The sequence below is a fragment of the Symphodus melops genome (genome assembly GCF_947650265.1).
Source record: "Symphodus melops genome assembly, chromosome: 13".
NCBI lineage: Eukaryota > Metazoa > Chordata > Actinopteri > Labriformes > Labridae > Symphodus > Symphodus melops.
The window spans coordinates 14,050,477-14,074,491 of NC_136703.1; the positions used below are offsets into that span (position 1 = coordinate 14,050,477).

The following is a 24,015-nucleotide window of genomic DNA, read 5'->3' on the forward strand; positions in this document are numbered from 1 at the left end:
GCAATTTAGGCTTCATTAACTAGTGTTCTTAGGATGGTTATCCAGATTGGTAAGTGCAGACTAACCTGAGCTTCCAGTGTCTTTTCTGCCACGGAAAAAAACATAGCAGGTCTGACGCAGGCAGGCTGCTGTTCACTTTACAGTGTCCAGTTGAGTTTAAGAGAGTCCAAACTATCACTGCCAGCACCTCAAAGATCACAACCCAGGGGGGCTGAGAGTGTGGTGATCAACACATGGCACTAAACACCTCCTGCGTCATCACAATAACCCTCCGCACCATCCTCATCGCCTCTCTCTCTCTCTCTCACTCTCTCTCTCTCTCTCTCTCTTACACACACCCTCAAAGCTCTTTAGCCAAGCTGAACTTGCATATTATATTTCACTCACTCAGAGGAAATGGACACTCTTCCCATCAATTCGCAGGACCTAAGGTGCACTCAGTCGCTCATATGTGCAGACTGAACGACCTGTGAGACAGCGAGGCACTTAGCATCTGCAGCATTTGACCGGAAACCCTCAAGGTGTCCTCTGATGAACTTTTACATATAAATATAATAGACCTTCCAACTGTGTACTCTCGTGAATCAGTTCATACACTTGTTTTAGTTGTGATTCTTTCATGTAAAGGAGACTTTAAACCCTTAAAACTGCTGATTTTTATCTTATTTTTCTGGGTGGTTTTCATCCTATTTGCCCCGAACCTTATTTTTTTATACAGTATTTTATCCCTTTTATTTAATCTTCTTTCTTTCTTTTATCTTCATTTATTTTCCTCAACAACTTGCCACCTTTAACTGGCCTTCTTTTTTTTTTTCTTTTTTTAATAATGTCTGCCCCCCCTCTGCACTGCAGTGCTTTTTGGACTTTGGCTAGGTCTGCTCTTGGATCAGAACACACAATTCCCTCCTCTGTTGCAATGCCCTTCTCTGCCCAAAAGCTGCTGAGACCATCAAAACTCTGACATGCAAAACCAACTGGCTCCAATGGCAAAGTATATACTGTAACCTCTGCCTTTCTCTTATCTTCTCCAGCTGTGATTTTGAAGGTATGTTTTAAACATCTGAACCCAAAATCTTAGAAATCCTCTGACATTTTCCAATGAGAATGTATGTTATGATAACCAGCAGAAAGAGAGGGATATGTCGATGAGTTGAGAGGGGATCTGTGATATAGCTAAGCAGTAAGGAACGTTTAAGTACTTTGAGCAAAAGTAGAGGAAAAGAGGAGAAAAAGAGAGGTGATTAGGCCGCTGCTAGAGTCAAAATTTACTCAAGGGTATTTTGTGCAGGGTGACACTTATTCCTAATCTTATGCATAAGGACACAGACATGTCTGCAAAAGCTCTGCTGCTGTCACCATTGTGTGTCTTATCTCAGGGTATTTGCATGCATACATTTTGGAGGGACACAGCAGTTAGACAGACAAGTGAACAGAGATTTCCTGTCCTCCTACTGACCTAGTTTATGCAGACACACGCTTGCATGCACGCGCGCGCACACACACACACACACACAGACACACACACATACACACTAGACAGAAGAAAATATGTAGTTGAAGCCATCACGGTATGTCTCCTTCCATCAGCTGCACTCTGAGGCACATTTTTCATCAGCGTAAAGCATCGTAGTCAGAGACAAAAAAAAAACAGGCCTGAATGGATGAAGCTGGCATTAATCCCATTGTCTGTGGAACACAGTGGAGGAGTGATTCAGACACTTCTCCTGATGAGCGCTTATGAAACAGCCATGAGTTCTAGATAAATCCAAACTGCCACTAGTGCTATTGACTGTGAAAACCAGGTCAACATCAGTATGGCAATACATTTCTAGTGGTGAGGACTGTGCCTTTATCTCATGTGGGCCTCTTATTGCTTCCTCAAGCACCTTCTTTGTATTTGAACTAGATCTTACTTGGTCAAAACAAAGGATGCTTTGGTGTGAGTACACAGAAGCTCTGTCACTGCAGACCCGTTTTCTGTTTTTTTTTTACTCTTGGCAGTGTGAAACTGGATACGTGTTTATAGTGACTGTGTGCCTGAAGAACTCCAGACGTTCCTCTCAGACCATTCAGAGAGAGACTTGCCAAGATCCTGGCACCATCTGCCTTTATTTCTTTTAATGTAAGCTACAGGGAAGCAAACACACTCACATATGAATCTAGGGGAAGAGATTTTAGCAAAGCACTATGAGCTCAACAGGAAAATGAAGAAATATAAATTAGCTGATGATTTCATTTTTCAAAGGACAGTATCATAGATCTAGCATGCATCATTAAAATAAGAGCTAAAGAGACAGGCATTTTTGCATGAATCAAAATCTAAAAAACCCCAACAAAGATTTTCTGTTCACTTTTTTTTTCATTATTATTCAAAATGAATTAAAGTGCCTCTTCTACAGAAGCAAACAATGGCCATGAAGGTCTGAATTGAATATGCAATTGAATATCTAATTTTGATATAGCCCATGACAATTAATTTAAAAAACACTTTTGAATATTGGATATGGTTTTAACAATAATAATAATAATACATATAATTAATAATCTGTATGATAAGGTTGGTATGTTGAGAAATGAAGGATGACAAAGAGTTATAACATCACCTCAAAATGACATTGTGTGTGTGTGTGTGTGTGTGTGTGTGTGTGTGTGTGTGTGTGTGTGTGTGTGTGTGTGTGTGTGTGTGTGTGTGTGTGTGTGTGTGTGTGTGTGTGCGCCCAGATTATTTTAGTGATGATGAACGAGCAACAGAGAGCAAACGTGCCCTCCTGCACGAATTGGATACTGTTGATCATCACTGTGATTATCTCGGTGCACATACGCACAAACACACACACACACACGCCCACACCCGCACACCGACAGACAGACACACACACACACACACAAACAAAAAAGAGAGAAACCATAGCAAATTCAAAGAGACTGGGATTTCTTAAGGCAGCTATGTTCACAGCTCTGTTACTTTCAGCTCCAGGTTTTTGTTTATGGCTTTTTTTCACAGTTTGTACCCAACAAGGTAACTTATCTAAACCCCAAGCAGTCAATGCTACTGGAAACAGGTTATATTTGGTTTAACTGTGTCAATAAAGATTTAATTTACCATCGAATACAATCATATCATCAGCATACAAGCTCATCTCCAAATTCAGACGTCTCTAGTTTGGATTTTTATAACTTATGTTAAGGTTCAGACATGATGGGCTTTCCAGACAAATTGTCTGCTTCCTTTCATTGCCCCCATGCTTCCGTTCAGTCTTATTGCCATAGCAACTAAACCCTAAAGGCTACTAAGGGACAGCCACACAGAAGCTTAACCATTAGCAAAAATAAATAAATCAACCTACACATGTTCCACATGGAAACTAACTCATATATGAAGCTGCATGTGGTGAACACATACACAGGGTAATAAAAAGCATAGATTTGCATCCATATTTAAACAGTAACACCACTTATTGTTCTCATTTGTGAAACAATGCTGTTCCCAAAAAAGGATGCTTTGAAAATCTAATTCCAAATTCAAGAAAAGCATCTGCACCTGTCAGCTTTTGTCTATTTCAGACCAAATCCTCAATTGAATCAAGAGCTCTCCACACAGACATTAATGAAGTGTCTTATGAATATCCACAATAAGTGTTATAAAAGGGTTTACATAAATCTAGGCTGCATGCAGAGTTCCTTGATTTGACAGCATTTATGGCCTTGTAGGTTATGGATAGACAGTTTGTCAAGAAAAAGAGGATATGCCCACACACTTAAGGTATTATACCATTTCATTTCATGGATAGTTTTCTAACCAATCAACTTAAAGCAATGCAAACTGAAAAAGTATCTATTTTATTCACATCCTGATTGCCACCTTTAGTAAATGTGTTAGCAAACATGCTATTTGTTATTCGAGTGTTACCACAGAAAAACATGAATCTCAGAGAGCCTGAGGATAATGTTGGAATTTTATTTTGTTCGACAGGAAAAACTTCCTTTACTAGGAAGATTGTAGCCTATATATAAAGTAACAGACTCTGCAAGTGAACTCTGAGACAGGGAGAATTTGTATCAGAACTCGGCACAATACTCTTTTACTGAAACATAAGGTCAAGGATTTCCTTTGACATACTGGATCTAACACTCTGGCTGGATCCTGAGATCCAATGTTTGAACCTCACATTTGATTGAGAACAGGGTAAACTTCCAAAAAAAAAAACACATCAGGCCGTTGGTCAAAGCTCTAGCCCACTTCTTCAACACAATTCCAAACTGCTTTCAATAGTGTCACTGACCATTGTTTGCTTTGTGTGCTGTTTTGGAAACTTTCTCAAAGAGGCCTCCTCTCTCTGGAGAGAACTACAGATGAGGCAGGAAGAACTTCAATCTCGTTTCTCTCCAGGAAAAAAAAAAAATAAATTATGAGATTTCAAAGAATATAAACTTGGAGTAAAAGAACATAAAGGTAATACATGAGTGTCAACGCACAACGAACAAGTATCAGAGACAACCCAAAAGACTGTGAATAATAAAAGATCCATATGGGCTGAACGAGGGGATAGAATCACAGGGGAAGTGGCTCCTCTCCCCCTCTGCGCTGTAGGAGAATTCTTTCTAAACAAGGTATGGAATGCACTCCTGTGTTTCATAATTTGTTCCGTCATTCTTCTCCTTTGCACATTTACAAACACAGCCCTGAGGAAGAGGGGGAAAGAAAGAAAAAAGGGAGTGGGAGAAATGAAGGGAGCTCTGGAAATATGTCAGGGCAACGCTTGTTCAGTAGGGCTAAAGGGAAATGAGAGGAAACCGTGTGCAAGGGTGTGAAAAGTGAAAACGGCAGACGACAATTTATAACGGTCTCACTGAGAGAAAGAGGCAGGGAAGACAAGAAGAGGGAAAACGAGGCTGTCTGATGAATGATCTTGACGCTCCAGTTGATGTTCACATTCCAGAGCTGGCAAATCATCCAACACTCAAATCTAAATTCAGATTATTTTTACCAGCCGGGAGACTGGGAGCACTGGGGTTGCTGCAAGTCTCTGCTTCATTTCTCTTGCTCCATTACTCTCTGTCGGGTTTTTTTCTTCTCTCTCTCTCTCTCTCTCTCTCTCTCTCTGTTGCATGTGCCAGAGAGAAACAATATGGAGGAGATCAGTTGTACAACACAGAAGAGACCGGGAGGTTGGTGTGGGTGTGGGGGTGGGAGGGCAAGAGGAGATGACGATGTGAAGGGTGGGCTGGGGTGCTAAGTTTAAAAATATCTCAGACTGCCGAACAGCAAGGCCGAGTCACAGCAGCCCAGCAGCATACCTTTAGCTTCATCTATTTTTGTTGATTTTTTCCATCATGTCTCAAAGTCTGCCTTATAAGCTGATTGCAAAGAAAGCTCTTGGGCTGAAAAATAAAAGATATACAAACTCTGACATGGTCATTTTCCCTTGTGTTCGACAGCAGGGTTGGCTTCTGTAAACAGCAAGACCGAAACGTTATCAAAATTCTTCATTTGGCTCGGGGGTCAGATCAGTGATGGCAATCCTCGGCTTAAAGTAATAGCCACACTACTGAGATGCATTTTGTGAAGACACTGCGTACAGTACTATGTCTGGGGCCTGAAGCACATCATGAGCTCTGACTAGTTCGAGAAGGGGGGCAAGTGGACGATCATTTTCCTACTGGGATTGTGTGATTCATCTCAAATTAACTGGAAACTGCAGCAAATGAGCCATGTGTTCCAGCCAAATAGCTGCGATGTACAAACAGGAAGACATTACAAAGCCATGTAGACTAACACCACACTGAAATGATTCAGACATTAAAGTATGTATAGATGCTTGAATGTTCTACTTAGATTGTGAGACGTAGTTTTTTATATTCACTATGGTACATGTATATATTTTGCACTGATAAAACTAAATACAATTTAGTTTATTTAATGTCACATGAAATACATTTTCACTGGTAATAACTGTTTCACATTAAAGTGCAGGTCTACACTTTTATTCTTTTCTTTGAGAGAAACTCAAGAACAATCCATCAATGAGCAAGAACAGTGGCAGAAACCTCCAGCAGAGTCCGATTCCTTGGTGAAGTGCCATCTGCCTGTAAGAAAACTTTTGTGACACTTAACAAATAAGTTTATCCTTAAATCCTTAAATTCTTCCTTAAAATCTTCTTTCAAAATAAAAAAATATCTTTAATATGTTATCATTCACTGTTATCGTACATATTTGTGGTTTTTTACCTTGATTTATATGATTTGGGGTTTTTTCAGTTGCGATTATGATTAAATGGAGGTGGATAAACTGCCTTCCACACGAAGTGTAAGGCAGTTGCAGCTCCAATTTAATGTCCTTAGAATTCCGATACATATTTTCTCATATTCGTCTCTGTTCTCTTTCTGTCTCCCCCATTTAACCATATTTGTGTGCGGAGGTTGTGAGTTGCTAGGGGGCATCCTTGTTCTAACTCATTGCATGCATGAGTCAACACTCACAGATGCACATAGAACATAGATCCATGCAGAAGGTAGCACATAGTCTTTCTGGTTCTTTAGAGGAGCATAGAGAAAGTGATAGACAAGTGATAGAAGGAGAGAGACATGGGTAGTCATAGGATGGGAAGGATATATTTATGGAAAAATCATTTCAGTTGATATGCAAACATTAGACAGCTATGTCTTTATCCTAGGCGCGATGTCAGATGAGGAAATGTTTGGATAAACTGGTATCCGGGTACATAACTGTTCCGAACCATTTCAGATTGTACAGTTAGAAATATGTGCGACATCAGTGCTGTTCAACTTCAGATATTTTTTTGGGTATTTTACATACAAATTTGTGCCTGTCTTAAAAATGTACTCAAAACTGTTGTAGGCTCTGCGAATCCAATTTGAAGCGCATTTCATAAGTGTTATTGTCATGATACAAATAAAGAACATTTTCAAAATAAAAGCATTTTACCAGACTTGATTTTATCAATCCCCTGGTTGTTTTTTCTCCACCTGGCTCAGTAGAAACTCAGGCACACCATCTATTTTTTTAAATGGTTTGTCAATAATATTTGCTGGGAAGTAGCCCTCACTAATGGCCCTCCTGCAGCCAATCTGTTAATGTGCTGAAACGAGCCAGGCTGACATCAGAGCTACATGTTTCATTACATGTATTTCTTCACCTATCCATTTTCCTGGGCTTCTCTATCACGTCGAACAGATCAATAATCCCACCCCTCATCTCCCTCTGTGTACATATAGTCATGCACTTCCTGTATTTTTCATGCCTCGTTTGGCTCATCAGTACTACACCGCAAACATTATAACAACAAATGAGACCTTTCTTTTCACATTTACATATTGTTTTGCTCAAAGAAGTGGTCTGCTTCTGATTCCCTGTTTTATTCCAAAGAGTGAATAAAAAGAAAAATGTGCAACTGAATTATCTTCATGAGGCAAAAAACAAACAAAAAAACCCTCAATGATTTGCCTGTACTTTTCTGACACAGGAAAGCCTTCTTAGGAAAGTCACAACACAGCTGAAATGACTCCAAGTGTAGCGCTTTGTTCTCTGATTGTTTCCTATAAGAGTGTTCATCTGTGTCAAACTGGTGTTTGTTTTAAAAAAAAATACATCAGTCAAATATAGATGCTACGCTACACTTTGACATGCTTCACCCACAAGTACATCGTCTACAGACTGTCTGACGTGCTGCTGGCCTTGTGAAGTCCGACCTGCATTGTTCAGTGTTATTTCTGTAAACAGAGAGAGTTTAGCTCGTGCTTCCAAGTAAAAAGTTTCCGATGCAAAAGGCCACAAATAACAGAAGAAGACAAATCAGATCAGATCAGATGTTAAAGATGTGGCAGAATTGAAAAGATTTGAGATTAAGGAGGGGAAACTGATGAAGTGCAGTTAAAAAGTCCTCTACAACCAGCTCTTTCCCTCTTGACATCATGTTATGTTAAGAGCGTTACATTAGATGATTGAAGCACTCCTTGATATACAAGTTGGACCAAAGCTGTGTCAGTGACATGGAAATGTACTTTACATGCTGTAAGGATGTCTTACATCACCTTAATACTGACGTTACTCTGAGAGACATACAGACTTAGAAATTGTTATTTTGCTCCAAACTGTTGAACATAGAAATTCCTACCTGGTCACAATAGAGCCTCCTCCATTAAGTGTTTAAAGACTATTAGACCGCTCCAGTGAATCCCTTTCTGTATGTTTATTGAGATTTCTTTTAATAGACTACAACGCTTAACTCCTCCAATCCCCACCCTGCATGTTTTATGATCTAAATGTGCATGCGTTTGCTGTGATAACATGCTAGAGGTACAGTGGGGAGCTTCAGGCAACGAAAAGGAGACTATCCATTACATAAGAGATTAAACTGAAGGAATCTGAGGTATGTATCCAACATCACTGACCCAATATTATGAAGGCCCACTTCATGTGCAACCCCATTTAAGTGCAGAGTCTCAATCGTAGGTCCGCTTTTTTTATCCCTTTGATGTCGGCTTGTAACAGGGAACAAACACAGCGTGGCACCGCGAACTGAACTCATAAAGTGCTATTAGACACCGTTGTTGTGTTAACTTTGCCACTCAGTCACAAGGGCAGAGGTCATTGAAAGAAACTGAGGGACAAAAATAGATTTTAATTTCATTCTCTTGCCCTCGTAGAGATTTAAAAGTAAATACTGAGTTTGCTTTGAACTGGCCGATGTGGGGGTCACTGGCTTTTTTTTTTGTTATTACATCTCTCGCCACCTGCTGCTTTTACTAAACCGCACAATATTCTAATGGACCGTTGCTATTTCTGTTGCACTTCATTACAACAAACAGGAGAGTTGTGGAGGAGAAAGAGGAGGGGAGGGGGGAATCACTGCTGTTTTTGTTCAGCTCTCCCTGTTTGCTCTACAGGAATGTTTCGGAGACCCCCCTCCGTGTGTGAGTGTGTGTTTCATCCATCCACGTGCTACACATACCCAACTGACACCCATCATGACGAGGACACTTTCCAAATCGCACACGCTCTATTTTTAATGAAAGAATGTGTGATGCATGTCCTCTGCTTCCCTGTCTATCACTGTGCACTCATCTGTAGAAAGGTTGTTTTTTTTCTTCTTTTGCCCGCTCTGATGTGTATTTGACACACATCTGTTGCTCTAGCTGGAGGCGGAGAGAGCAGGCGGTAGGATTGAGGCTTACACTTTAAACCATTAGCATATGCTCAGAGGAATGGAAAGAGAGATAAGGGAGAGGTGGGTGGACGTGTAAGAAAATGTGGAGGAGAGGATGAGCAAGGGAATGCAGAGGTATTAAAGTGAGGAAGAGGAGAGGAGTGATTTTTTTTGTTTGGTATCATTTGCATTGACAAAAACACTGACGCAAGTATAGTGGAGCATCAAAAAGAAGAATTAGACTCTTTAAAACAGTTGTTACCAGTTTTAAAGTAAAGAAAAGACTTGTTTTGAGCATGTTTGTGTGTATGTATGTGTGTGAAGTGTTTGACACTGACCTCTGACCCGGGCATAGCAGCAGCCACACTTGACTAGGACTTTACGGAACAAGTGTTGGCAGCCACAGCCTCTGTGGTGGTGGCGATGGTGACCCCCTTTCATGCTGTTCAACCATAAGAAGAGGTGGGCATGGCTCGGCACTCCCTCTCCTTCTGCCCCTCTCTGTCTCTTTCACTCTCACCCAAGTCGACTCCTCACAGTGTAAATCCCTAAAACAGTGTCTGCCTCCTCCTCCACAGTTGAGAGTAGACAGACTTTTTAAAGCCCACACATCCAGACGGAGAAGAAGGGAAAGAGTCCACCAAAGCTGCTGCCAAGAAGAAATCCCCTCTTACTCACGCTCACAGGGTTTTCCAGATGGTGATAAAAGCAATAAAAAAGATTCCAGTCCTGTAAGCTGATCGTTTTATTCAATGTGCTCCTTTTTCCCTCTGCCTCTTTTTTTCCCCTCTGCTTTCCTCTTGGTACTGAGCTCTCGCCTCTGTGAACCGCCTGGTCAAATGACAGACTGGGAGACTGCTTCGGAAAGAGCGAGAGAGTGAGATAGCAGTGAGAGAGAGAGAGAGAGAGAGAGAGAGAGAGAGAGAGAGAGTAAGGGGAGGGGTAAGAAGGGTGGAGTCTGCAGCTCTAGTTGCTGGCTATTCCAGGATAAGGTTCCCACTACCCTTATTTTCTCTCTCTTCCTGCCCTCTGTGTTTGTCTCCACTCAGCTGTTCTTTTCTCTGCACCCTCTTGTTGAGAAATGGCACACAGAGCTGACCCAAAAGCATCAGCCAGCTTTGTAAAAAAACACAATGCTATTTGCTAATGAAAGGCCATGTTGTGCTGAAATGATTCATATCACTTCATGGATTTTCCCTTTCTTTTGATTTACTTCTGGTTATTACAACTCACATATTCCCCTGTGGTGTTCAGTGCTTGGTCATGAAGCAATACAGTGTTTAAACTTTTTTTCCTCTCAGTTTCGATAGAGCGAGTTGGCTGTCTTAGATTTCACAAGTATTTTTGGTGGGCATGTGAGAGTAAGCCAAGTCATTTAGTGGGACAAGTCATTGTAGCGCGTGGTGGCAAACCAAATAAATCTCTGTGGCTTGAAAAAGTTAAAATACATATATAATATAGATGAGCATCCAAAAAAACTATTCTGAGTGAAAACATTCATCCGCAACTATAAAACAACTTACTTCAGAAATGGCTCCAAGACAGCAAGTCAGCATTACCAAGCACAAATTGACTGTAAACCTGGCTCGCACACAATGTTGGCCAATAAAATCCTTGTAATGAAGCCCTTAACAATACGTTTGACTCATCGTGGTCAGGACCAGAGGAAGAAAGAGAAGAGTCAAAATGATGGTTTCTATTTAACACAAAACATAAGTTACAAAATACTGTGATATCCAAATCATTGTTAGAAGTTAGCATACAAATGCAATGTGAGATGAGGTCTTTTCATGTTACTAAAAGCTATAGATTGATAACTATATGATGGCTCTGTGATAATGATAATAATAATAATAATAATTATAATAATAATAATAATACATATGTTTTATATAGCGCTTTTCTAAGTAGTCAAAGATGCTTTGACAATAAAAATCAAACAAACAACAATCAATAAACAAAAAAATCTTATCATGGAGCAAACTTCCCTCAATAGTTAAAAAAATTATAATAATCAAGGTGTTGAATAGACAACAGTAACTCAGATTATGTTAATTACGGTCACAATTTGATGGTTATGACCAGTCTGTTCACCGGCGACCACCCTGAGTCATTTTGTTCTAGAACCAGACTTGATCAGAAAGCTATTTTTATCCAGGTTTCTATGGATTTAAACTATCTGAGCCTAGCTAGACTTTGCAAATGTGTAACACTATAGGAATGAAATGATGAAGTCTTTGAGCTGTCATCATAAAAGTGTTAAACCTTTTTAAAAGTAGTAAATAGTTATGTTTAAAGCCCCTTTTCCACTCAGCGGTCCGGTATGGATCAGTACAGATTGGTATGGTTTGGTTAGGTAAAGCCTGCTCTTGTTTGTGTTTTCCACAGCCAACCAGTTTTTCATCTTAATTAAATTTATTTGCGGAGTACACTGTGTCGCTCTGCTATAACGTCAGGCTTTACGTAGCTGACGCGGCTATCAGTATCCAGCTTAAACGCCGCCTACTAAATAGGGCACGCGTTGGCTGTGGAACACAAACAGGATCAGGCTTTACTAAACCAAACCAAACCAAACCAAACTGTAGTGATCCATACTGGATCGCTTAGTAGAAACAGGGCTTTTGTCTTTTAATGCCGCTGTCGTACGGGACCAATCAACAGACTCAGACCGCAGTGTTTAGCTCTACCTTTTAGGGTCAGATCCATATTCTTGGCATACCGACAGAAGGGTCCCAAAAATGGTACGGGCCGGTAATTTGAAAATGCCACAAAATGCGTACCGAGACGAACCGAAGTAAACCGCTAAGTGAAAACAGGGTTTAACATGATATAATACGTTTTCTGTTAATTTTCCAAATATTTTTTTTTTTAATGAAATAAAAAGGTCTGATTTAGGCTCATCAAACAAAGTAAATATCTGAAAACAAAAACAATAAGAAAAATATTCGTCTTATAGAATATATAGAATATACTCTAAAAATAATGTATAAATGGTACAGACACAAACACAAGAAGAACACACATTTTACATCTGTCTTTGCTGTAGGCTGTTATAATCATTCTTATATTCATGAGCGCACAGGTTGTGTTACTGCTTAAATAGCAACACGCATATACAGCCTTTCAGATGTGTACTTCACATCAGGGAAGATTAAACCCAATCCACACCAGATTATGACTCATCAGCCTTTTTTATGCAAGAAAGTTGCTATTTCAGTAAATATCACAAGTGAATCCAAAGGAAACGACTTAGAGGTAGCTGATAGATGCAGGAAAATGAGAAAGCTTCTAAAACAGCAGATGTGGAATACTGCGAGAATCAGCAAATTATTATCTGACCAACAAACTGCACTTCTCCTGGCTGATGCTTCTGAGCTTATGACTCAGTTTGTGATCTCATCTCACTTTTCCCAGCACTCATCACACCATGCTCCCTTCACACAATGCGACTGTGAGGAAATCACCTCCTGATTGCTGCAACGAATACGAGCGCCCACTCAGGTTCCTTCCTAAGGGGGCATCGATGGAAACAAGAGAAGGCTGAGTAGTGCCTGGCACTGAACCAGCTCACACGCAAATCACTGAGGTGCTCTCGGGTGCGTCCACGTTTTTCAGGGTGGTGGCAGATTGCAGTCAGGATGTTTTTCTGACAGTCAGAGCAAACAGGAGAAGCCTCACCTATTAGCCACACATGTAAAGTACACTCAAAGCTGCATGAGATGTTTCTTTTCCGCAACCCCAAACATGCAGTATAAACTAAGCTACTTAAACATAAAGGTACAAGAGTTACATCATTCTAAGGTTCTGGGGCACACTAGTTTAATACATCTCTACAGACAAACATGTAGACCACAATACCTCTCCCCTACCTCCCTCCTTCTATTGCTTTTCTTATAATGGATGCTCTAAGTGACTGTGATTGAAGGGGGTAATCCACCAGAGGAATATCAAACAGCGATGTTGAGCCCTTTAGTCAAAAACAAACACTGTCGCAGCACAGGAGCACATTTCAAAGCATGATCTGAAACAAAGGATGTGACAGCTAAACAGAGGGTTTAAAAGGAAAAAGATAAAACGAAGACAGCGAGAAGAGAACCCGATGGCAAAGCTGTACAAATAGGGGGCTGCCTGCTCGATCACAACACAGAAGAGCAGACAACAGAGCAGCGAGATAATGAAGAGTGCAGTGCTCTTGAGATGCATTCAAAATTCATGAAATGAAAGCTGGGGAATCTTTTCATGTGCTCTTAAGTTAAAAGATGTCAGACTTTGCTTCTTCAGGGTGCCCAGTAGGGGGCATTTGCACTTGTTGCATTAGGTTGATTGTGTGGTGCACTTTGCTTGTGAGGTCTCTGACAAAAACGCTGAAAAAAAGTTCTATTTTACAAGGAAGCTGTGTGTTTGGAAAGTGTACATTTTTTTTGACTGAGAAGCAAAAACTGAAATTATGACACAAAAACAGGCAAACTCTGATGCGCACTTTTCATATTAACCACTGATTTTTATCACTGAGAATCTACAAACGTCAAATTCGGCACCAGCCCCCTTGTTAATCTGGAATCAAATATTAGAATAAATACACCCTGAAATTAGCACAAAAAACATCCCCAAAGCTCTGAATGTTCATAGAAATATGGAAAAACGTTCCTCCTCTTTGGCTTGAAGTGGGAGAGGGGGATGTTATGTGAGGCATGCAATAACACCCATTCATTCTTCACCCTTTTATGTCACTCCTTTGCTCTCTCGCTCTCTCTCTCCTTTTTTCTTATCTCCATCTTGCACGAGACACACACACGCTAAGGATGCTACATCTGCACATGTATACACTGTGGAGAAAAATACGCTGAAATGCTAGAGGTTGAAAAGAACCTGGATGTGTTTGTTCACAGCAGCCTGGATTTAAGGCGTTTGAACTCTGTTCAGGGAGGGATTTATAATGTCAATGTCAACTTTATTTATATAGCACATTTAAAACAGCGAGTAGCCAACCAAAGTGCTTTACAGTGAAAGACAGTAATCCCCCCCACCACAAACAGCAGAAACAATAAGCACAACAATAAAACCCAATGAATATAAATATAATATAATAATAAATGCAAAGGAATCTGATTTTTCATTGATCAGCTGGAATTCACGCACACGAAAAAGAAATATGGAAAGATTTCATGTGGCATAAGCATTCATAGTATTAGCTCCAGCAGGTCTCACTTCAGCAGAGTTGCTTGTTTGCAGTGTGTTCCCCAGCTCCCCCACTGACATTAGCCTCTCCTCAGCCCATCAGCCAGCTGAAATCCTGCCAAAATATGCTCACTTAGATTTTCCTTCCGCTCTTATTCTCCTGCAGTTCCTCTCGCACTCTCTATTCCTTCCTGCCTTCAACTCTCCACTGAGCGCCAATTAAGGCAAGCAGTTGTAAGGGGGGGGGGGGGCTGTGTTGTTCTCGTCTTTTCTGCGGACAGCTGATGTTTTTGTGCAATAAAAGTGAACGACATCGCCACGCTGGAGAAACAAACAGGTGTGTTGCTGTGTGTGTGCGTGTGTTCACTTCAACACTAGTACCACTCAGTACCTCCCACTGTTATACCCCGACATGCAGTGCAGCTCCCAGGCAGCAGGAGTTCCACGCTACACAGAGAGGAGGTGAAACTCCCGTGGAGATTTGTTTCTCAAAACATCCGCGACATTTCATAATGTACCAACCACAATTACGAGCACACACATCAAGACATCCACACAGACACACATTCCTTATCAACCAGTCGTCGTCACGTCTCGTCCTCCTATCCGACCTGCTGCCTTTATTCATCTGTCCGCAGTTGCTCTGTGAAGCTTTCTCTAGAAACACTTTGTAAGCAGCACAGAGACTCTGGGACTACAGCTGACTGGGTTTGAGGCTTAAGCCTGAGCTAAAATGCCACCCAAAGGAGAAAATGTTAATTAAACAAGAGTGAAACCCAGGGACCACACATGGTGAGACACTGCTGTTTAATCTTTGAGTAATAATAACTGAGGCAAGAGGTTTCAACGAAAGGAGAAAAAAATGATTTTCTGTCGGAAAAACAGATTAAGAGACGGTGTTTCTGCTACACTTCGGTATTATTTGAATCATGCAGTGAATCCTTATGAGTTAATAAAAGATATTGCACATCAGAATTCCTGACTTTAGTTGTATACTAGCACACAAGTACATCTACATGTGTTGACACACGTATGTAGGGCTGTGCTTAGGTGTTGTTGTTTTTACAGTATCAGCATGTGATGTAAATGCCAGCTGTGCTGTGGAGCAGTGACCTGTAAGGTGTCTGAGGGACCTCCCTGACCTACGCCTGCCTACCAGCCCAGCATGACCCTCTTTGCTAAAGTGCGAAAAGATCTTTAATTTTAAAAAATAAATATTAAATACCTGATTAGATAAGAGGCCCTGATTCTTACAGGTTTAGAGGTTTTTTATACATGTTGCTTCACCAGGACGGTCAAAATTCTTTTCCTTTTTTCTACAATGCTCTAGTCTTTGAAGCAGCTACAGTGGGTACGGACCCTTTGCTGTGATACTCTTATTTAACTCACATGTTGTCCATTTCTTCTGATCCTCCGTGAGATGGTTCTGCTCCTTCATTGGAGTCCAGCTGTGTTTAATTAAACTGATTGGACTTGATTAGGAAAGGCACACACCTGTCTTTATAAGACCTTACAGCTCACAGTGCTTGTCAGAGCAAATGAGAAGCAAGAGGTCGAAGGAACTGCCCAAGGAGCTCTGAGACAGAGTTGTGGCGAGGCACAGATCTGGACAAGGTTCGAAAAGAATTTCTGCAGCACTCAAGGTTCCTAAGAGCACAGTGGCCTCCATATAATCCTTAAATGGAAGAAGTTGGGGACGACCAGAACTCTTCCTAGACCTGGCCATCCAGCCAAACTGAGCCATCATGGGAGAAGAGCTTTGGTGAGAGAGGTCAAGAAGAACCCAAAGATCACTGTGGCTGAGCTCCAGGGATGCAGTAAGGAGATGGGAGAAAGTTCCACAAAGTCAACTATCATTGCAGACTTCCACCGACTGGTTGCAATTGAAGGAAAGATGAATGCGGTCAAGTACAGAGATATCCTGAAAGAAAACCTCTTCCAGAGTGCTCAGGACCTCAGACTGGGTCGAAGGTTCACCGTCCAACAAGACATGACCCTAAGCACACAGCAAAAATCACAAAGGAGTGACTTCAGAACAACTCTGTGACCGTTCTTGACTGGCCCAGCCAGAGCCCTCACCTAAACCCAATTGAGCATCTCTGGAGAGACCTGAAAATGGCTGACCACCAACGTTCACCGTCCAACCTGACAGAGAGGATCTGCAAGGAAGAATGGCAGAGGATCTTTTTTCTTTTTATCACACTATTAAATGACAATGTGGGGAAAAGTCGTTACGCTGCAGCAGTGATATCAATTTTTATTTTTATCTCCCAAGACTCTCTCTCTCTTTCAGCATTTGTGACAAACCACAATGGGGCAGCTCTTTTTGGGATTAAGCTCTAAAAACCCTGCTCACAGTTTAGTTGTTAAATACTGTAGTTAAGCATTTTGGCAGAAAAAGATAAAAATCCAAAATGTTCAGACTCAACAACATGCATGAGTACATTGCTAAAAATTCAAGTCATACTGAAGGTATGTTAAGTCCATTTAAACCAGAGATTTATTAACAATACTTCACAGAAAGTGTTTGACTTATAGGTTAATGTTCAAATAACCCAACCAGGACTGTTCTTTGGCCACTGTTTGCAGAAGAGAACCAGCATATCAGACCATTTTCTCATTTTGGGAACACAGACAGAAATTGAAAATGTGATTGACTTTTATACAGAGAGATAATTTGCTATTTATGGAGATGATTATATTTTTTACTCCAGACTCCATGAATTAATTTGATACTGGTGTTAGAAAACACTGTTTAGTTTATTGCCTTCACCACAGAATACAGCGCAACATTAGGTTGATATCTGCCCATTTAAGGTCATGCAAGCACAAACAACTTTGTCCTAAGGTCCTCAGGGAGCAGTTGATATTAAAGGACAACCTCCCCAAGGCTCTCATAAAACCCAATATGGACAACTACATCTGTCCATTGCTACTCATTAATTTGGGTGAATGACTTGATTTGAAAAAATGAGTTAGAGCTAACCATGGGTCATGAGACCTTCCATTCATGAATGTGTTCAGTATCACTTTTCATATGAAAGGACAGAGAGAGGCTAAAGACTTTTTTTCCTAATGTCTTGTGGTGAGTTTGTGGATAGAGATTATTATGTAAGTCTTTTGATACCATAAATGTTCTCTACTTGTCTGACAGAATCGCCTGTTTCCTATAAAAAAAAAAAAAATCCATCAGCCGACAACTTCTAAAATCACAGTGTGCATGTGCTCCAAGTATCGAATAAGCACATTCAGAGTTTCATCAAGATATGTATCTTAAAAATGACTGTGCATGCGACTGTTCAATACAACTTTGTTTTTCCTGGCTCATTTTCCTGTTGATGTTGCTTCCTGGAGAGAGAGAGAGACAGTGTATGGACACACATAGCCATCCATCACTGATCAATGTTACAAAACAGATACTGGAGACACTGACTGTCACGGGAGGGTGAAAATGTGAGTTATATTGCTGGTGTCCAGGGAGCGAGGAGGAAAACATAATAAGATTTGAGAGAAATATGACCAGCAGCTCTGTGTGATGAGGGGGAAAAAGGTTTGAAATACCACTACTGCCGACCAAGCTTTAGGGAACACATCCATAAGGATTGGAGAGAAGAGGGGGATGACGAGAAGAACAACAAAAAGTGGATGAAAGTTGAACAAACTACCACTAGTACTATAAACTACAGAAAGATTAACTACTGTGAATTCCTAACTTAAATGGATGTTCAGATAAAGATGAAGAAATAATGGAAGCTGGCACTGTCCTGTAAAGCTAAAACAGGCGTCTTGTTCCTAACATGTAACAGATGTCTCTAATGAACCACAACTTTAAAGAAAGCAGGGGCCTCTTCTCCTTTCCCCTTCTGACACACCAAGAGATGGAAACAACACTTTGACCGTTTCCAGTTAAACCATAGCTAAATGAGATCACACATCTCCTGTTGCACGAGTCTAAAGGTTGACTTCAATCACTATTTGAATGTTCATTTCATTTATAATATTAAGTAGACACTAGAGAAACAGGGTTTCGTAGAATGATTGTTCATGACTTTAGCTTTTTTACAACTGTTACAAATACGTTCAGGGTTGCCATGTTTGTTGAGTAATTAATATCATGATTGAATGATTTAAATACACAGCATAAAATCTCTCATCACAAACCTGAAAAATTCAAGGATTTGTGGCCACAGTTATCTTCACATATTTGTGCTTAAAAAATGTTTGGACAATAAAAGCTCAAACATATATTCCACATTTCCATCCAGATCTGTCCTTTGCCTCGACAACCGAGTCTGTATCTTGTTGTTGCAGTTTTTTCTGTTTTGTCTTTCATTGATTTTCCATCCAATTTCCCATCCAGAGGAAATAAGGCTATGCAAAAACAATTAAGTAAAGGAACTTGTCTGGAACAAGAATAAAGAATCTCCCATTTGGTCAGCATCCTTCCACATGGTCCAACAAAAGGCATTTCGTTGTGTTTTATTTATTTTTTGCTTAACTGAGCCTTCATCTGTATGCTTAAATAATATTTAGCAGCATTAACATCAGCAGCACTCTCCATCTGAGTACAAGCATTACAGATAAGCATCCCTGCCAGCTTCCTATGGTCCCACAAACACCACTTATGTACTTCTGCAAAACAGTGCGCGGTCCAACCACATGGTACACACCACCAAAAACCCCCTTATGTACACACACACTCCTGCTCACCCAAACCCAGATCCAGCTACAAAGATCCTTTTGTTCCTTTCCACTCAAGGAAAATGGCAATGCACGCAAGCCTTTCACAGCAAAATCAGAAAGAGTGCAACCAATAGCAGCTGAGGCAGGGGGGGGGGCAGCTGAATGTGCTTTCTTGCCCCATCTGGAACGTGTTGTACACAAGAACCCTGTTCACTCTCACATACTTATTTTCTGTAATGTAGTAAATAGACGATAAAGAGGGTGGAGTTTAATAATGGTCAACTACAAACACTCAGGTGACTCCAGTCTGAAGTTATTAAAGTTTAATGACCACTATCAGATATGGCAAATGGGAGCCAGGCACGTTTTTTTATACTGAAAATCAGGCTGAGCTGTAACTTAAGGTCTAGTTCACATAGCATTGAACCCTTTTCACACACGCACTACACTGCTGAAAATGTCCCAACAATGTGCAGGTGGGCTGCAAACAGACAAATCTGTCAACACCACCTTTAGTTGATTTGTTTTCTTGTCAGTCCCCCAGATGGATAGATAGAGTTGATCAATGTGAACGTCCTAATTAAAGTTCATATGTAATTTATTCATGTAAGGCAACTTGAATCTACATACGTGTACATTTGTGTAGTGCAACAGACATTGTAGCAGAGACTCCCCAGAGGAAGATTTTGCTGCTCAAGGCTTTCTCTTCTGCATCTCAGGAGACAAAATGGTGATTCTACTCCCAGACTCTTTTAAGTTTCAAACATTTCTCATTGTGGTCTTTTTAGTTTCTCCTAAAATTCACTAGGAGCAATGATTGAGACTAGCCACAGGAGTCTTATTTGAGACTTAAAGCAGATCTCTTGTTAATGGCTCATTGTCATCTCCAAAGGAGAACATAATGAGACAAAGATGAGACTGTGATTAGTCTACTAAACTTAAGCAGCCTTACACATTCCAACCTACATTAAAAAAAAACCAAATAAATTGTTATGTATATTGACCATCACAAGTAACTTATCCCATTCATACACCGCTGACACAACAGTGGGATCAGTAATTGGGGGTTAGGTGTTTTGCCTAGGGACACAGGAGCTGGGAATCGAACCCTTGATCTTCTGGTCAAAAGACAACACCTCTGCCAATCGAGTCAAAGCCATCCCCATGAAAATAAGTGAAAGCCAGTCAGGTTTTAATAATACGTAGAAATTGGGCTTTTTTTCAAATGTATTGCTTTAAAATAGTACATTTTCATGTCACAGAGAAATCATGTTTAATTTGAAGAGCAGAGAGCACAAGGTTCTTTTTTTGCTCCATGTGAGATCAACAATAAAAAAAAGTGAAGGGAGGTTAGATTGAGTCATTGAGAGAGCTTTCTAAGTTCTCCACCTGAGCTCAAAAAGAGTCTCAAAACGTGAGACAAATCTGAGAAATCATATCAGACCTTGATGAGATCTCCTTTGGATCGAAAAGGGAGACTAGGCTGAGATTTTGTGCAGCTATATTATCTGGAGTCCAGGGTGAGAAGCTGGAGACATAAGCCATAGTCTCATTTAGCCCTCACAAGGAATGTCAAAGTTGTCTAGGAGAAATAAATGAAACCTCTTTGAGATTTCTTTTCTAAAAAGATTTTCCTCTATTTCTTTATAAAAGAGTGATGAAGTGGTCAAGCAGGCTGTATAAGATGTCATTGCATAGAAATCTGTGACGGCTCACACAAAGAACGAAAGCAGACTTTGGAAGTTTGTGTTTAGGTGACTTTCTAAGCTCTGACTGGTTTGGTGAGGCCCAATGTTTGGACTAGCATTGTGGAGGTTTGGGTCAAAAATGCTCTGTCACGCTGTGAACATGCAGCCCTTTCAGGTCTTACCTGTTCTCTCTCTTCTCTCTGGATTGTCTGCTGTAGTACTGGCCTTTCTCTCGCACTCCAGCCCCTCTGGCTCCCAGCGGCCCTGCATAGGCCCCTTCTCCTCCTCGCTCAATGGGAGGTCCATCTCCCCTCCATCTGAGAGCTACACACAGAGATGTCTTTGTCAGTGCAGGAGCCCTGCTCTGATGAGGAAGTGATGGTAAGATTATACAATGTGCTTATGGTCACACAACCACAAAAACATAATACCAGTGGCTGCTTTTTCCACTATTCCCTGAATCTTTTTCATCCTTTTTCTCCATTACACACACGTCAAGAATGCAGCAGGAATCACTGAGGTCAACTTTCTGCCTCAGAGCTTGGCTTAGAAGTGCCTCTCAGACGGCACTTTCAATCTTCATTTAAAACTCAGCAGCACCAGAATAGAGGTAGACAGATGAAATGGTGTTATCAGCCTTCTTCAAGGATGCTGGGAGATTATATTATTCTGTTATTCTGAACACTGTCTGCCAGGGAGGAAATGATTTATCATGATAAACAGATTTCGATATAAAGAGAAACCCATTTGCATATTTGTGTAAACTCTATGTGTTTGAACTTCAAGATAATGTGTTCATTAAACGCAACTTATGGATACCCTCTTTTGTAGACAAACATTTAAATTGAAAAATAGACTTTGAATACCAAGTGACCATTATACCACCAATCAGAAAACACTTCAGGAAAAGTGACCACTGAACATAAACCTCGTTTTCTTTTTAACAGCAGCATCATTCTTACTGGAGATGCTTCTAAATATACAACAAAAACAAGAAACAATAAAAGTACAAAGGATGAAGGAAGGAAGGAAAAAAATGAATTGTCCTGGTTGCGGTAAGGAGTTAGACCAGCCTGCATGGGTTTGTTTATGGTCAGATGGTTTAATCACTGCCACTCTGCTTCCTGTTACACGGAAACATCCAAGATTCCTCACAAGCACTGAACAGAGACTTGAAATTCTTCCATTCCTCTCCTTCTATTCCTCTGCTTTTTACCATTTTAGGTTTATGCGAAGGCATGAAATAAACTTGGTACGAACTGATGTGAAGAGAAGAGGATGTCACGCTCTGTGGGCCCTGAAAATCACCTTCATATGTCTCTGTTAGTTATTGTTTTTCTTTTCTCTTTTGCATGACATTTTATGCAACATACAAACAAATCAACAACTCACCCACTGTTGACTGGGCAAGGCTACAGAAGTCAACATGTCAGCCATGGCTCCCAACATCTGGTCAGTGCATCCCTGATTCTTCTGTAGAGCCTTCATGCTCCCCCAAAACTCTCCTCAGAATATCCTCTTTTTTTGGGACCTTTGTTTACCCAACTCTCACGCAATCTCCCTCTCTCTCTCTCCCTCTCTCTCTCTCTCTGTCTGTCCTCTACCTTCACTTTCCTTTGTCCGCCTGTTTTCTGCTCCCTCAGCTCCTGTCTCGCTGCACACTGTGCCACAAATTGGAGCTGAGCAACCACAGCCCACCTCGTCCTGCCCTGACACACAGGAAACCTCATTCATATGAATAATTGATCCTGGAAGAGGGGGGGCATGTCTGGACCAGGGAACATAACAGCACTGGGAGCCTCAGAACTTGTCCTTCTAGTCCCCCTCTCTTAAGTCCCCCAATTTAGACACAGGTGAGCTGAAAGCAAGTATGTTTTTAAAAAAAAAAATCCAACTTTTGCTCTCAAAAACTCTCATCGAAGGATTTCTTGGATCTTATGGCTGAGATTTAGTCCCTCAAATCCTCTTCTTTGAAATGTATCCAAACGTGGAGTCTAGACAGCATGGACGTCTTTCTCTAAGAGCTTCTTCTTCTTTCCTCCTGCCTGAATGTTGAAGTAACTTCAGGACTGTCCACATCACCCTCCCTTTCTTGTCCTTCATTGGCTCAACAGAATCACCAGCCCCCTCCCCAAAACATCTCCTCCTTCCATCAGTCTCTCTCTTTTTTCCTTTATTCCTTTTTGCCTTCACTTGCTGGATGTCTCTCCATCTCAAGCCAACTTAACCTTTTTCTATCGCTCTCTATTTCTCTCTCTATGCTCTGTCTTTGAACTGTCCTGGTACCCTGCATGCTCTCTCTTTATTTCTGCCCCTGTCTCAGGCAGCGACACTAGAGCGTGTGAGCGGGGCAGCCCCAAATAAGGTCTGAACACACAGCCCATGAAGCGCAACTGTGTAAGAGACTGTCATCAATCGCGCACACATCTTACGAAACCTCTTTTACAGCCAAGTCTGTGATTAATAGTACCCACAGCTTTAGTTAGTCATAAGTTAGAAAGCTTGTAATATTGTTTACAAATTGACCCTGCATGACACTTGCTGTAGTCTGTATTACACTTTAACGTATGTGTGTGTGTGTGTGTGTGTGTGTGTGTGTGTGTGTGTGTGTGTGTGTGTAGGTGTGTGTGTGTGTGTGTGTGTATGGGGGGTGTGACATGTAAACACTTAGGCGCGCAGGCGTGTACGTGCTTAATGCTCCGCAAGCTTGTGCAAAACAGTTTATGGGGATATTTACACACACACACAGTGCGTTGTGTTTTAATTAGATCTACAACAAAAATGTCCCTTTAATTTAACCTTTTATAAATCCTAAACAAACTAAAAATCACAAACAAGTGAAAGCCATGCGCTATGCGTCGCATGAATTTAGAATGGATCCACCCCTCCATAGTATGTGTGTGGGTGTGGGTGTGTGCGTCTATTACAAATACTTTTCACTTGTTTATAGCCAAACCAGATTGTTGACTTATGACTGGAATTAACCTGTAATATTAAACAAATTGTCCCTACAAGAAACATATATAAATCCCAGAACCTGCATGCTGTTTTAAGGATATAGGTCACATCACTTCAACAGATTTTTCAAGTTTTTATCTTATTGCTTGGCAATTGTATTCAGCGGATAAATGTGCAATTATTAGACAGAAGTGAAAATATCTCTTGACCATTACTATTATTGATATGTTCACTGTGACTGCACACTTATTAACTAAATTCAAATAAATAAAGGACTATCTATAGATAACACTTGCTCTGGTGTATTACAAGTCTATAGACTTGTAATACACCAGAGCAA

The 24,015-nt window shown here is 40.7% G+C and overlaps 1 protein-coding gene across 4 annotated transcripts in view; it reads right to left on the bottom strand.

Annotated features, from left to right (window-relative positions):
* Nucleotides 1-22,232, bottom strand: part of arhgef25a (Rho guanine nucleotide exchange factor (GEF) 25a) — a 41,195-nt gene extending 18,963 nt beyond the window's left edge. For 2 of the 4 annotated variants that reach the window (XM_079360384.1, XM_079360383.1), the window contains exons 1-2: nucleotides 22,110-22,232; nucleotides 20,900-21,041 (exon numbers count right to left, since the gene is read on the bottom strand). In XM_079360384.1, coding sequence (XP_079216510.1) covers nucleotides 20,900-21,041; nucleotides 22,110-22,205 — 238 coding nt within the window. In that variant the 5' untranslated portion in view covers nucleotides 22,206-22,232. Of the gene's footprint in view, nucleotides 1-9,506; nucleotides 10,024-15,735; nucleotides 15,835-20,899; nucleotides 21,042-22,109 lie in introns of those variants that run through there. The other 2 variants (XM_079360386.1, XM_079360385.1) reach the window with 2 other exon arrangements.
* Between the last annotated feature and the right edge of the window lie 1,783 nt (nucleotides 22,233-24,015).